The following is a 13,511-nucleotide window of genomic DNA, read 5'->3' as shown; positions in this document are numbered from 1 at the left end:
CAGGTTTTCTCACCCTCCGCCCCCCCCACAGACAAACTCACTCTCTTGCTGGTAATAGCCCATCCAAAGTGAGCACTCTCTTCACAATGTGTATGATAATCAAGGTGGGCCATTTCCTGCAGGAATCCAGGTTCTCTCACCCCCTCACCCCCCTCCAAAAACCACACACACAAACTCTCCTTACAACGTGCATGAAAATCAAGGTGGGCCATTTCCAGCACAAATACAGGTTTTCTCACCCCCCCACCCCCATACACACACAAACTCACTCTCCTGCTGGTAATAGCCTATCCAAAGTGACCACTCTCCTTACAATGTGCATGAAAATCAAGGTGGGCCATTTCCAGCACAAATGCAGGTTTTTAACACCCCCCCCACACACACACACACAAACTCACTCTCCTGCTGGCAATAGCTCATCCAAACTGACCACTCTTCCCACAATGTGCATGACAATCAAGGTGGGCCACTTCCAGCATAAATCCAAGTTTAACCAGAAGGCTGGGGGGCAGGGGGGTAGGAAAAAACAAGGGGAAATAGGCTACCTTGCATAATGACTTAGCCACTCCCAGTCTCTATTTAAGCCTAAATTAATAGTATCCAATTTGCAAATGAATTCCAATTCAGCAGTTTCTCGCTGGACTCTGGATTTGAAGTTTTTTTGTTGTAAGATAACGACCTTCATGTCTCTGATTGCGTGACCAGAGAGATTGAAGTGTTCTCCGACTGGCTTATGAATGTTATAATTCTTGACATCTGATTTGTGTCCATTTATTCTTTTACGTAGAGACTCTCCAGTTTGACCAATGTACATGGCAGAGGGGCATTGCTGGCACATGATGGCATATATCACATTGGTGGATGTGCAGGTGAACGAGCCTCTGATAGTGTGGCTGATGTTATTAGGCCCTGTGATGGTGTCCCCTGAATAGATATGTGGGCACAGTTGGCAACGGGCTTTGTTGCAAGGATAGGTTCCTGGGTTAGTGGTTCTGTTGTGTGGTATGTGGTTGTTGGTGAGTATTCGCTTCAGGTTGGGGGCCTGTCTGTAGGCAAGGACTGGCCTGTCTCCCAAGATTTGTGAGAGAGTTGGGTCATCCTTCAGGATAGGTTGTAGATCCTTAATAATGCGTTGGAGGGGTTTTAGTTGGGGGCTGAAGGTGACGGCTAGTGGCGTTCTGTTATTTTCTTTGTTAGGCCTGTCCTGTAGTAGGTGACTTCTGGGAACTCTTCTGGCTCTATCAATCTGTTTCTTCACTTCCGCAGGTGGGTATTGTAGTTGTAAGAATGCTTGATGGAGATCTTGTAGGTGTTTGTCTCTGTCTGAGGGGTTGGAGCAAATGCGGTTGTATCGCAGAGCTTGGCTGTAGACGATGGATCGTGTGGTGTGGTCAGGGTGAAAGCTGGAAGCATGTAGGTAGGAATAGCGGTCAGTAGGTTTCCGGTATAGGATGGTGTCTATGTGACCATTGTTTATTAGCACTGTAGTGTCCAGGAAGTGGATCTCTTGTGTGGACTGGACCAGGCTGAGGTTGATGGTGGGATGGAAATTGTTGAAATCATGGTGGAATTCCTCAAGGGCTTCTTTTCCGTGGGTCCAGATGATGAAGATGTCATCAATATAGTGCAAGTAGAGTAGGGGCGTTAGGGGACGAGAGCTGAGGAAGCGTTGTTCTAAATCAGCCATAAAAATGTTGGCATACTGTGGGGCCATGCGGGTACCCATAGCAGTGCCGCTGATCTGAAGGTATACATTGTCCCCAAATGTAAAATAGTTATGGGTAAGGACAAAGTCACAAAGTTCAGCCACCAGGTTAGCCGTGACATTATCGGGGATAGTGTTCTTGACGGCTTGTAGTCCATCTTTGTGTGGAATGTTGGTGTAGAGGGCTTCTACATCCATAGTGGCCAGGATGGTGTTATCAGGAAGATCACCGATGGATTGTAGTTTCCTCAGGAAGTCAGTGGTGTCTCGAAGGTAGCTGGGAGTGCTGGTAGTGTAGGGCCTGAGGAGGGAGTCTACATAGCCAGACAATCCTGCTGTCAGGGTGCCGATGCCTGAGATGATGGGGCGCCCAGGATTTCCAGGTTTATGGATCTTGGGTAGTAGATAGAATATGCCAGGTCGGGGTTCCAGGGGTGTGTCTGTGCGGATTTGATCTTGTGCTTTTTCAGGAAGTTTCTTGAGCAAATGCTGTAGTTGCTTTTGGTAACTCTCAGTGGGATCATAGGGTAATGGCTTGTAGAAAGTGGTGTTGGAGAGCTGCCGAGCAGCCTCTTGTTCATATTCCGACCTATTCATGATGACAACAGCACCTCCTTTGTCAGCCTTTTTGATTATGATGTCAGAGTTGTTTCTGAGGCTGTGGATGGCATTGTGTTCCGCACGGCTGAGGTTATGGGGCAAGTGATGCTGCTTTTCCACAATTTCAGCCCGTGCTCGTCGGCGGAAGCACTCTATGTAGAAGTCCAGTCTTTTTCATGCACTTTGTAAGGAGAGTGGTCACTTTGGATAGGCTATTACCAGCAGGAGAGTGAGTTTGTGTGTGTATGGGGGTGGGGGGGTGAGAAAACCTGTATTTGTGCTGGAAATGGCCCACCTTGATTTTCATGCACGTTGTAAGGAGAGTTTGTGTGTGTGGTTTTTGGAGGGGGATGAGGGGGTGAGAGAACCTGGATTCCTGCAGGAAATGGCCCACCTTGATTATCATACACATTGTGAAGAGAGTGCTCGCTTTGGATGGGCTATTACCAGCAAGAGAGTGAGTTTGTCTGTGGGGGGGGCGGAGGGTGAGAAAACCTGGATTTGTGCTGGAAATGGCCCATCTTGATGATCACTTTAGATAAGCTATTACCAGCAGGAGAGTGGGGTGGGAGGAGGTATTGTTTCATGGTGTCTGTGTATATAATAATGTATTCTGCAGTTTCCACAGTATGCATCCGATGAAGTGAGCTGTAGCTCACGAAAGCTCATGCTCAAATAAATTGGTTAGTCTCTAAGGTGCCACAAGTACTCCTTTTCTTTTTGCGAATACAGACTAACACGGCTGTTACTCTGACACCCTCTTAGGATATGACAGTGCTTTTCACTGCACTGTGCTGCTCGGGGTCACTTCGATTCAGACTCAGAAAACAATGTGAAGCGAAATTGAGGCAGGTCATCTACCAAACCCACTCCCAGAAGGAATCTGATTCTTCTTTCTTGTTGCAATTTCCTTTTTGAGGCTCCCTTGTGTTAGTGAGAAAGGCTCTTCTCTCCCCTCCAGCCCACTCCCACCTGGGCATTGGCAGTGCGAGGTTTAAATTGCGTGTGGGGGGGGGGAGGGGCTGTCCATGTGCTGGGCAATAAACCATGTGTGGCTGGCAGGCTGTCCGGGGAAATGCTGTTGCTTTGGCATATGAACTTGTGAATGACTCTGGGTGCCAGATCATTGGCTTTAGCATTGGCTCCTTCATCTGCAAAGAGCTAGTCTGGTAATGCAACACCCATGCATAGGGCATAATAGAGGTACATTTGGGGATCTCTCCAGCAGCAGAACCACTCAAAGTCACAGGGGTATTCCATCACATGGGCTCTTTTCCCTTTGTGACTTGTTGCCTCCTCTTTTTTAGATGTCTAGCGCAGGAGGAAGATAGGGAAAGCAGCGACTTCCAGTTCTGTAACCTGGGTCAGGCAAAGGAGTGAGGATGGGGCAATGAGCATCAGACCCAGGTCCCTGCTCTAACTGATTCAGAACAGAGTGTTTCACCCTAGATCACTCTGAATCAGGTAGAGCAGGGACTAGAACCTGAGCCTCCCATATCCCAGACTGGGGCTCTAACCACTGACCCATGAAACATGAGAATCTCTCTCAGACGGAAAACCTTCCCAATGCCAACTTCTCTGGAACCAGCATGTCCCTGCAAAAGGTTTTGGCTTCCACAAAACAGCATCGTTTGACAATTTCATTGGGTCAGAAATGTTCTCACCAGCTCTAATCCCCTGCACTGCACTGGTTAATAGACTCAAGACATGCTGTCCTGGCTGCTGGGCTGACACTGGGGAATCCAGGACTGCACTGTTCTGCTCAATGGCAATGGATTATGGGCAGACAGAGGCCAGGGAATGACAGACTTCCCTCTAGGTCAGCTGCTGCTACAGTCAGGCCCTATCGCTCTGCTCCTTCTCCCCCACCGCCACCCCACATATCCCGTGACGTCCCCGTGCCAGCTGGTGCAGTATCAGCCTCTGCCATTGCACACCATGAGCTCCACCGCTGTGGAGCTGAGAGGAGCCCTGGCCCCACTCAGCCCCCCAGTGAACACTCAGGGCACCCCTCATTACCTCGCGCAGGGGCTCACTCAATTCTCCCAGGATGCTCTCCTCGTCAAACATCTTGCCCTGGTAGCGGTGCTCGTAGTAGTCATGGATCCGCTGGCGCATGTCGGCGGGGAGCTTGTGGAAGGACATGTACTGCTCCACTTGTTTGTACTGCGCAGGAAGAAAGAGACAAGCAAAGGCAAGACATTACCAGGACACAACGCCAAAGGGCACCTCCACTGCCTCCAGTCATCTTACTGCAGACGCCTGTGCACGTCAGAGCAAATCTCAGATGGTGGCTACACCTGCCTCCTTCACGCTGACCTGCGTCTGCTGTGTCAGGCAGAGCCAGGTGATGCAGAGGCCAACGAGCTAGAGGAGCTCAGAGCCCATTCCCACACTTCCCACAAATGGCTACCACATGTTTTAACCCTTAGCACAGTAAGCGTGACTTCTCCTCAGTCAGTTGCACAGAGGAACCCGAGACACATATTCTTGGTGACCCAGGATCCTCTCCCTACCACCTCACCCACCTAGCTTTCTCCCAGCTGCCTGGTGCTCCCCAGCCACCATACTGCCCTTCTGCTGGTTTCCACCTCTCCTCCCTACATGTGCTCTGTGCACAGCCAGCCCTATCCTGAGCTCCCAGCAGACACCTGCCCCCGCTCCATCGTGCCTCCCAGCGGCTGGGTGGGGTACTGGCAGCCAGGATCTCATGTCCAGAGGGCTCGGGGTGGATTCCCAGCTGAAAGTTCAGAGACAGAAGCTCTCACCAATATTCTTGCCACTAGACTCCCTCCCCTGTTCCCACATTAGACTCCCCTGCCCAACCGGACCAGACCCAACCTCTTCCGTTCTGTGTTCTCAGGTTTAAACTGTTCATTTTCATTTTCCGTTTAGGGGCAACCAACACAGGGTTACTCAGCTCTTGCCAAATGAATGCTAACAGCTCAGTGCCAAGAGTTCACCTGACTGAAGAACAAACGTGCCCATTCCTGCCAGGTTAACACCCAGAACCCCAGGCAGTGTCAGGGACCACCCAGGAGACCAAAGCCCCCTTTACTTGTCCTCAGAACAGGTACATGGCTGAGCTTCACTTGCCCTCACACACCCCACGGCCTGCCTGTCTGCCGTTACCTTCACTTGGATGGGCCCCCAATAGGAATGAGCACGGAAGGCTCATGCTGGTCACTTGGGAATGACCTTTTGCTCCATTTGGTTAGATCAGCAATGACCTCAGACTGAGCAGTTGATGAAAATAATGGGCCAGGGGAGGCATTTGGGGAGGTTTGCTTGGAGTACTGTTAGGCTGACGTGCACATCACATCTAAGGGCAGCCCATCACCTCGTCTATTAATGGTGGAGGAGGTCAGAGCTGACTTGAGACTTTCCACTCTCAGTCATGGGCTCTTCTAGGCTTTGGAATAATGATGTTGAGTTCTGGCAGCCACTAGCACTCAGAAAAGCAAGGGGCTTATAGCCGTGCGTCCCACACAGCTCTGTCAAGGCATCTCAGTTTGCACTCCCTACTGGTCCAGTAATGGGCAACCACACAGCTTGGCCAATACTCTTCAGTCCTGATGTGCAGCACCCACAAATCCCATCTCTACCCCTGCATTGCAGTCCTGCATGCACCCTGTCCTGGTTCTGTCAATACAGCTCAGCTCTGACCTGGAGCACCCCTGCTATCTCAGTCGTAATCCAATCCTGAGAAGAAACTAACAGTTCTGTCTAGCTGTGGCAGAGCACAATTACCAATAGGCATCATGCCAGCTTCCTACAGAAAACTCAGTGCACCTGAGTCATCCCATGGAAACAGCCCCTGCATTGCCAGTCCTGAGTCCCTCACACAGCTCCACCAGTGCACCTCCAGGGTGCCAACTGCTGTGAATTTAGTGCTGGCTTTTGAATCAGATTGAGACCAAACACTGTTTCACTTCTGAATGGCCCATACAGCACTAGAACCCAGATCTCCAGAGGCAGAAGGCTAGTGTACTAACTTGCTCCTCTTCACATCTCCGTGGACATTTATATCTGCCCCAAGCTCACCCTCCATCTCCCTGGTACTCGATATCACAGAATCACTACATTTCTCCACAGGCAAGGTCAGCTAGCCCTTCTCCCTCCCAGGGCAGGCCTGTGTCCTATTACACATGTAACAGAGTTTTGCACAGTTTAAACATTACAGGTTTGGGAGACTATTCCACAATTACACTGACCAGTATCGTCTCACTATTCCCTTGTACTCCCTAGCTGTTCTCTCTTGTCTTATACTTGGATTGTCAGGAATTTGGAGCAGGGACTGTTTGTTCTGCATTTGCACAATGGGGTCTAGGCCATGACCGGGCCTCCTAGGTGCTATGGTAATACAAATCAATAATCATAGAATATCAGGGTTGGAAGGGACCTCAGGAGGTTATCTAGTCCAACCCCCTGCTCAAAGCAGGACCAATCCCCAGTTTTTTCCCCAGATCCCTAAATGGCCCCTTCAAGGATTGAACTCACAACCCTGGGTTTAGCAGGCCAATGCTCAAACCACCAAGCTATCTCTTCACCTTGCTTAGCAAATGCAATAATAAATAACAACAATAATGTGTATTACAGTGGCATCTACAGACTCCAACCAAGATCAGGGTCCCATTGTGCTAGGTGCTGTACAAAAACTCAGTAAAATACAGTCCTGCCCCCAAAAGCTCACAATCTAAACAGTCAAGACAGACAAAGGGTTGGAAGGGAAACTAAGCCACAGAGAGGTAAAGTGACATGCTCAAGGTCACCCAGCCGGCAGCGGCAGAGCCAGGAACAGAAGCCAGGCCTCCTGAGATCTAGTCGTGTGTTAGATACATTAGATGACAACTGAAGGGAATATATATATATATATAAATATAAAGGGAAGGGTAACCACCTTTCTGTATACAGAACTATAAAATTCCTCCTGGCCAGAGGCAAAACCTTTTCACCTGTAAAGGGTTAAGAAGCTAAGATAACCTAACTGGCACATGACCAATGAGGAAACAAGATACTTTCAAAGCTGGAGGGGGCAGGGGGGAAAGGATCTGTCTGTCTGTGTGATGCTTTTGCCGGGAACAGATCAGGAATGCTCTTCATAACTCAAGTTAGTAAGTAATCTAGCTAGAAATGAAGTAGATTTCCTTTTGTTTAATGGCTGGTAAAACAGGCTGTGCTGAATGGAATGTATATTCCTGTTTTTGTGTCTTTTTGTAACTTAAGGTTTTGCCTAGAGGGAATCTCTATGTTTTGAATCTGATTACCCTGTAAGGTATTTACCATCCTGATTTTACAGAGGTGATTCTTTTACTTTTTCTTCAATTAAAATTCTTCTTTTAAGAACCTGATTGCTTTTTCATTGTTCTTAAGATCCAAGGGTTTGGGTCTGTGTTCACCTATGCAAATTGGTGAGGATTTTTATCAAGCCTTCCCCAGGAAAGGGAGTGTAGTGCTTGGGGAGATATTTTGGGGGGAAGACGTCTCCAAGTGGGCTCTTTCCCTGTTCTTTGTTTAACACGCTTGGTGATGGCAGCATAGGGTTCAAGGACAAGGCAAAGTTTGTACCTTGAGGAAGTTTTTAACCTAAGCTGGTAAGAATAAGCTTAGGGGGTCTTTCATGCAGGTCCCCACATCTGTACCCTAGAGTTCAGAGTGAGGAAGGAACCTTGACAGAGCCTGATACTCAGCCTCTTATTCAGCCTCGTTTTCTCTTCCTTTCTATTCCTCCTAGTTACATCACCTTGAACCACTCTGCATTATCCCATTCCATTTCCTAGGCAGCTCTTCGCCAAGCTGTGAATAGTTAGAGGTTTGAATCTTCCCATAGAAGTCAATTACTCCAGCCCCCTGATCAGTTCTGTTTTTTGCTAAACTCCCTCTAGTTTGCCAAAGTCCTTCTAGTTATGAGGTGCCCAGATGGGAATGCGATATTCTAGCCCCTGTGCTGGTGTAAATCAGCATAGCTCCACTGGTATCAAATGGCCCAGGAGAGTCCATTACCCTCATTATTACTTATGTGCATTCCTTTAGCATCTAACAGCCCCAACCAGGATTAGGGCCCCACTGTATAAACAGAATAGAACACAGGCCCTGTCCTGAAGGATGTATTGTTTCTTGACTTTAGCAAAGCTTTTGACACGGTCTCCCACAGTATTCTTGTCAGCAAGTTAAGGAAGTATGGGCTGGATGAATGCACTATAAGGTGGGTAGAAAGCTGGCTAGATTGTCGGGCTCAACGGGTAGTGATCAATGGCTCCATGTCTAGTTGGCAGCCGGTGTCAAGTGGAGTGCCCCAGGGGTCGGTCCTGGGGCCGGTTTTGTTCAATATCTTCATAAATGATCTGGAGGATGGTGTGGATTGCACTCTCAGCAAATTTGCGGATGATACTAAACTGGGAGGAGTGGTAGATACGCTGGAGGGGAGGGATAGGATACAGAAGGACCTAGACAAATTGGAGGATTGGGCCAAAAGAAATCTGATGAGGTTCAATAAGGATAAGTGCAGGGTCCTGCACTTAGGATGGAAGAATCCAATGCACCGCTACAGACTAGGGACCGAATGGCTAGGCAGCAGTTCTGCGGAAAAGGACCTAGGGGTGACAGTGGACGAGAAGCTGGATATGAGTCAACAGTGTGCCCTTGTTGCCAAGAAGGCCAATGGCATTTTGGGATGTATAAGTAGGGGCATAGCGAGCAGATCGAGGGACGTGATCGTTCCCCTCTATTCGACACTGGTGAGGCCTCATCTGGAGTACTGTGTCCAGTTTTGGGCCCCACACTACAAGAAGGATGTGGATAAATTGGAGAGAGTCCAGCGAAGGGCAACAAAAATGATTAGGGGTCTAGAGCACATGACTTATAAAGAGAGGCTGAGGGAGCTGGGATTGTTTAGTCTGCAGAAGAGAAGAATGAGGGGGGATTTGATAGCTGCTTTCAACTACCTGAAAGGGGGTTCCAAAGAGGATGGCTCTAGACTGTTCTCAATGGTAGCAGATGACAGAACGAGGAGTAATGGTCTCAAGCTGCAATGGGGGAGGTTTAGATTGGATATTAGGAAAAACTTTTTCACTAAGAGGGTGGTGAAACACTGGAATGCGTTACCTAGGGAGGTGGTAGAATCTCCTTCCTTAGAGGTTTTTAAGGTCAGGCTTGACAAAGCCCTGGCTGGGATGATTTAACTGGGAATTGGTCCTGCTTCAAGCAGGGGGTTGGACTAGATGACCTTCTGGGGTCCCTTCCAACCCTGATATTCTATGATTCTATGAAGGGGGTACAGCCTAACTAGACAAGGCAGACAGATACAGCCAGACATTAGCTAAGCTATTTAGCAAAAGCTGCAATACAGTTTGTCCCCACTTTCCACTCACATAACAACCCCTCCCCCACCCTCTTCTATTCAGCAGTTAAGCACTCTCCCCTAGGTTTCCCTACTTCGTGATGCGTGGCCACCAGAGACCAAATTTGTGCTGGCCTTTTCCACAGCTCTATTGCACTACAGACATCCGCCAGTCTAATTTGGCTATAGTTTTGCTTGTGGATTTGCATTTCCACAGCATCACTTAACAGGGACGCAAGGGCTCATTTGATGGGACATGGGCAGTGCTGGGGGAGAAAAAGGCCTTCAATGGAACTGGAACCATGAATAAACAACACTCGCTCAAGGGTGCAGGAGTGGAGCCAAGATCAGACATGGGGAATTGTGCAAGATGGCATACAAAAATGTAGTGAGAGACAGGCCTCACCCTGAGGAGTTTACATTCTAAAAAGATAACACAAAAAGTGGGAGAAAGGGACAGTATTATTCTCCCCATTTCACAGATGCAAATAGATTAAGTGACATGCCCAAGGTCACACAGGAAATATGTGGCAGAGCCCAGAAATGAATTCAGTTCTCTTCAGTCCCAATCTAGTACCTTAAACAAGACCATCCTTCCTCTCACATCATGGTTACCATGAATACTGTTGCATCAAATAAACCCAATATTCATAACATTGTCTTTGCTGAAACCCAACGGGTCTGGCAAAACCTTTCCACCAGATCTACTTGGCCCTGGACCCCATGCTAAGCCAGGAAAGCTTTGAGTTGCAGTGTCTTGCGGGGCTCCTACATACTCCAGTTGTCTCATGGGTATAAGAGAGAACTTTGTCAGTTTAACATGGACAGACACCACTGCAAGGGTATGGGGCAGCTGTGCAGTCATTTCCATGACATATCAGATGGGGAGTAGTGGGGAAGGGACATCTGGGATGGCAGCTGTGTGGCCCTCTGTGTGGCACTCAAGGCAATAGGCAGCTGCATGTCTATACTCAGGGCTCTCCTACGTGCATCATTCATCCCTACACCACTCTAGACCCAGAGAAAGTCCAGTGGTTCACCCTAGCAGGTGACAGATCCAGACCTGACTCTCTGCTCAGCAAGGACATGGGAACGCTGCAAACACAGAGGCAGGGGGATGGCAGAATACTGTAGTCAGAGCTGCTCTACAGCACCTTCTCTTAGCTGACTAGAGGAGCAGTCTAGTGGCTTCTTTGGTGGCTACCTATTCCCAACTGGCTGTGGGGGAGCATTTCTGTGCAGCACAGGTGGGAGTAAATCAGAAGCAAATATATGGGGACGTCCCAGCGTCCCTCTGCCACAGCAGGCTGCTGATCCTACTTGCAGAGGAGCTAGGGTTGCCAACTTGGTAGTATTTAAAAATCAGACAATCCAACAGGAGTGTTGGAACCACCCCTGCCTTACCTATCCCCCCCAAAGCACTACTCCTGCCCCCCCTCTTCCCCCGAGGCCCCTCCCCCATTCACTCCTCTTCTCCCTCCCCCATGTCGCTTGCTGTTTTTCCCTTCCCAGTCCCCGCCCAGGTGAGGAGAGACTCGCCTGTGGAGCCAGGGCTGGGAGCTGTAGCCACCCAACACAGTTACGAGGTAGCCCCACCTGAATAGGGGCTGGCGCAGGTGATAATCCAGGGCCTCTCCTGCCCGCAGTAACCGAACATGAGTGTCCGGTCAGTAGATCTGACTGGACACTGTCAGGTTCCCTTTTTGATCGGACTTTCTGGTCAAAAACCAGGCACTTGGCCACCCTAATGAGGAGCACTGTTCTAGCTTTGTGGCTGTTTAAAGAGCTGCCCACCCCCAGACCAGCTCAGACCAAGCCCTCATCTAGTTGGAGAACCTCCCGCATTGAACAGTAATTGCCAGCCAAGTGCTGGATGAAGGTACCAGAGCCATAAAATTTAAAACAGTTGCTCAGCCCCAGGAAAACAAAGCAAATGTTTGGAGGTGGCTGTGTGCTGCACCCATGGACTGACCATCTAGCCAGTTACTTATGGTTTAAAATGACAGAAGAAAATACGAACCAGAGAGCACACAAATTGGGGAGCAGAGAGTTATCCACTAACATTCAAAGAAAGCCAGGCTGGATCCTCCCAATGTGAGGAGCTGCAGGGAGAAGGGTGACTGATTGTAATCTCCCGTTTATGAGAATGCAGTACAGAGGGCACTCTGCATACCTATCACATCCTGCTGCATCCCTCACTGAAGACTAGTGGAAATAAAATGCATGCACAGGAGTCAAGCTCCTTTCTTTCTGATTGCTGGCCCAAACCCAGGGTTGGCGAGCATTTACTGGTCTTACCAAAGAGTTTCTAACTAAAGCAGGTTAAGAGGTAACACACCATAAAATCATGTAGTTCCAATGACCTTCTTGCTTTCCCCACCCTCTTCAGGTCTGACATTAGTAGTCGGAGGTTGTTGCTTTATAGCATTTGAAAATGAGGATTCCAAGCTGCTTTCAGATGCAGAAATGTATGGATTGTCTAGTCTAGCAATTGCTGAGATAGTTAAAAATCATGCTGGTACTGAAGTGGGATTAAAAGTAAGATGGTAATCAGAATTATGTGAATTTAAACGTATGTCAACCTCCCAGAGCTAGGCTCATATGCCTTATATCATTGCTATGCAAATCACAGATTTCTGCTGGCATGTTCTTGTATGTCTGCTATCCTCTGAGCTATCAGACCATGAATTTAAAGATGGTTCCTCAGACTAGCAGTGCATCGAATCCAATGCACCGCTACAGACTAGGGACCGAATGGCTAGGCAGCAGTTCTGCAGAAAAGGACCTAGGGGTTACCGTGGACGAGAAGCTGGATATGAGTCAACAGTGTGCCCTTGTTGCCAAGAAGGCCAATGGCATTTTGGGATGTATAAGTAGGGGCATTGCCAGCAGATCGAGGGACGTGATCGTTCCCCTCTATTCGACACTGGTGAGGCCTCATCTGGGGTACTGTGTCCAGTTTTGGACCCCACACTACAAGAAGGATGTGGAAAAATTGGAAAGAGTCCAGCGGAGGGCAACAAAAATGATTAGGGGACTGGAACACATGACTTATGAGGAGAGGCTGAGGGAACTGGGGATGTTTAGTCTACGGAAGAGAAGAATGAGGGGGGATTTGATAGCTGCTTTCAACTACCTGAAAGGGGGTTCCAAAGAGGATGGCTCTAGACTGTTCTCAGTGGTAGCAGATGACAGAACAAGGAGTAATGGTCTCAAGTTGCAGTGGGGGAGATTTAGTTTGGATATTAGGAAAAACTTTTTCACTAGGAGGGTGGTGAAACACTGGAATGCGTTATCTAGGGAGGTGGTGGAATCTCCTTCCTTAGAAGTTTTTAAGGTCAGGCTTGACAAAGCCCTGGCTGGGATGATTTAGTTGGGGATTGGTCCTGCTTTGAGCAGGGGGTTGGCCTAGATGACCTCCTGAGGTCCCTTCCAACCCTGATATTCTATGATTCTATGATTTCTGAGACAGTCCTAGGAATGGCAGGGTTCCAGATCTTTCTCCTCTGGCTACGTCTTTCCTTGGAGCCCCCACAGCAGCCGATCCTCTAAGAGATTTGGGTTAGCAATGCTGAGGTTATCTGCTGCAGCCACAGATACAAACTGCAGCCAGGCTGTTCAGGAAGGTGAGTGTTCTTGTTGTGCCATTGGCTAGTACTCAGTCCCCGCTGCTGTTTAGTGCTGAGTCAGAGAGGAACTATATCCTGTCTGCTCAGCTTGATGCTGAAAATTAAAGAGGGCCTGATCTTGCTCCTTTGAACTCAGTGGAAAAGCTAAATGCCAGTCTCAGCCTCACTGAGAAGGTGAGAGGGCAGCTGGGGGAGCGGGTGAGTAGCAGAGTGCTATGTTAGAGTGTTTTCTCATTGC

At 48.7% G+C, this 13,511-nt stretch overlaps 1 protein-coding gene across 1 annotated transcript in view; it reads right to left on the bottom strand.

Moving 5' to 3' along the window:
* The window catches only part of HCN4 (hyperpolarization activated cyclic nucleotide gated potassium channel 4), a 183,289-nt gene that overhangs the window by 40,731 nt on the left and 129,047 nt on the right, over positions 1-13,511 (bottom strand). Inside the window, 1 exon segment of the mRNA XM_074965866.1 lies at positions 4,325-4,471. Within this exon segment, the coding sequence (XP_074821967.1) occupies positions 4,325-4,471 (147 nt within the window).

The sequence above is a fragment of the Natator depressus genome, chromosome 10 (assembly GCF_965152275.1).
Source record: "Natator depressus isolate rNatDep1 chromosome 10, rNatDep2.hap1, whole genome shotgun sequence".
Classification (NCBI taxonomy): domain Eukaryota; kingdom Metazoa; phylum Chordata; order Testudines; family Cheloniidae; genus Natator; species Natator depressus.
This window is presented reverse-complemented; position numbering and strand designations above follow the sequence as displayed.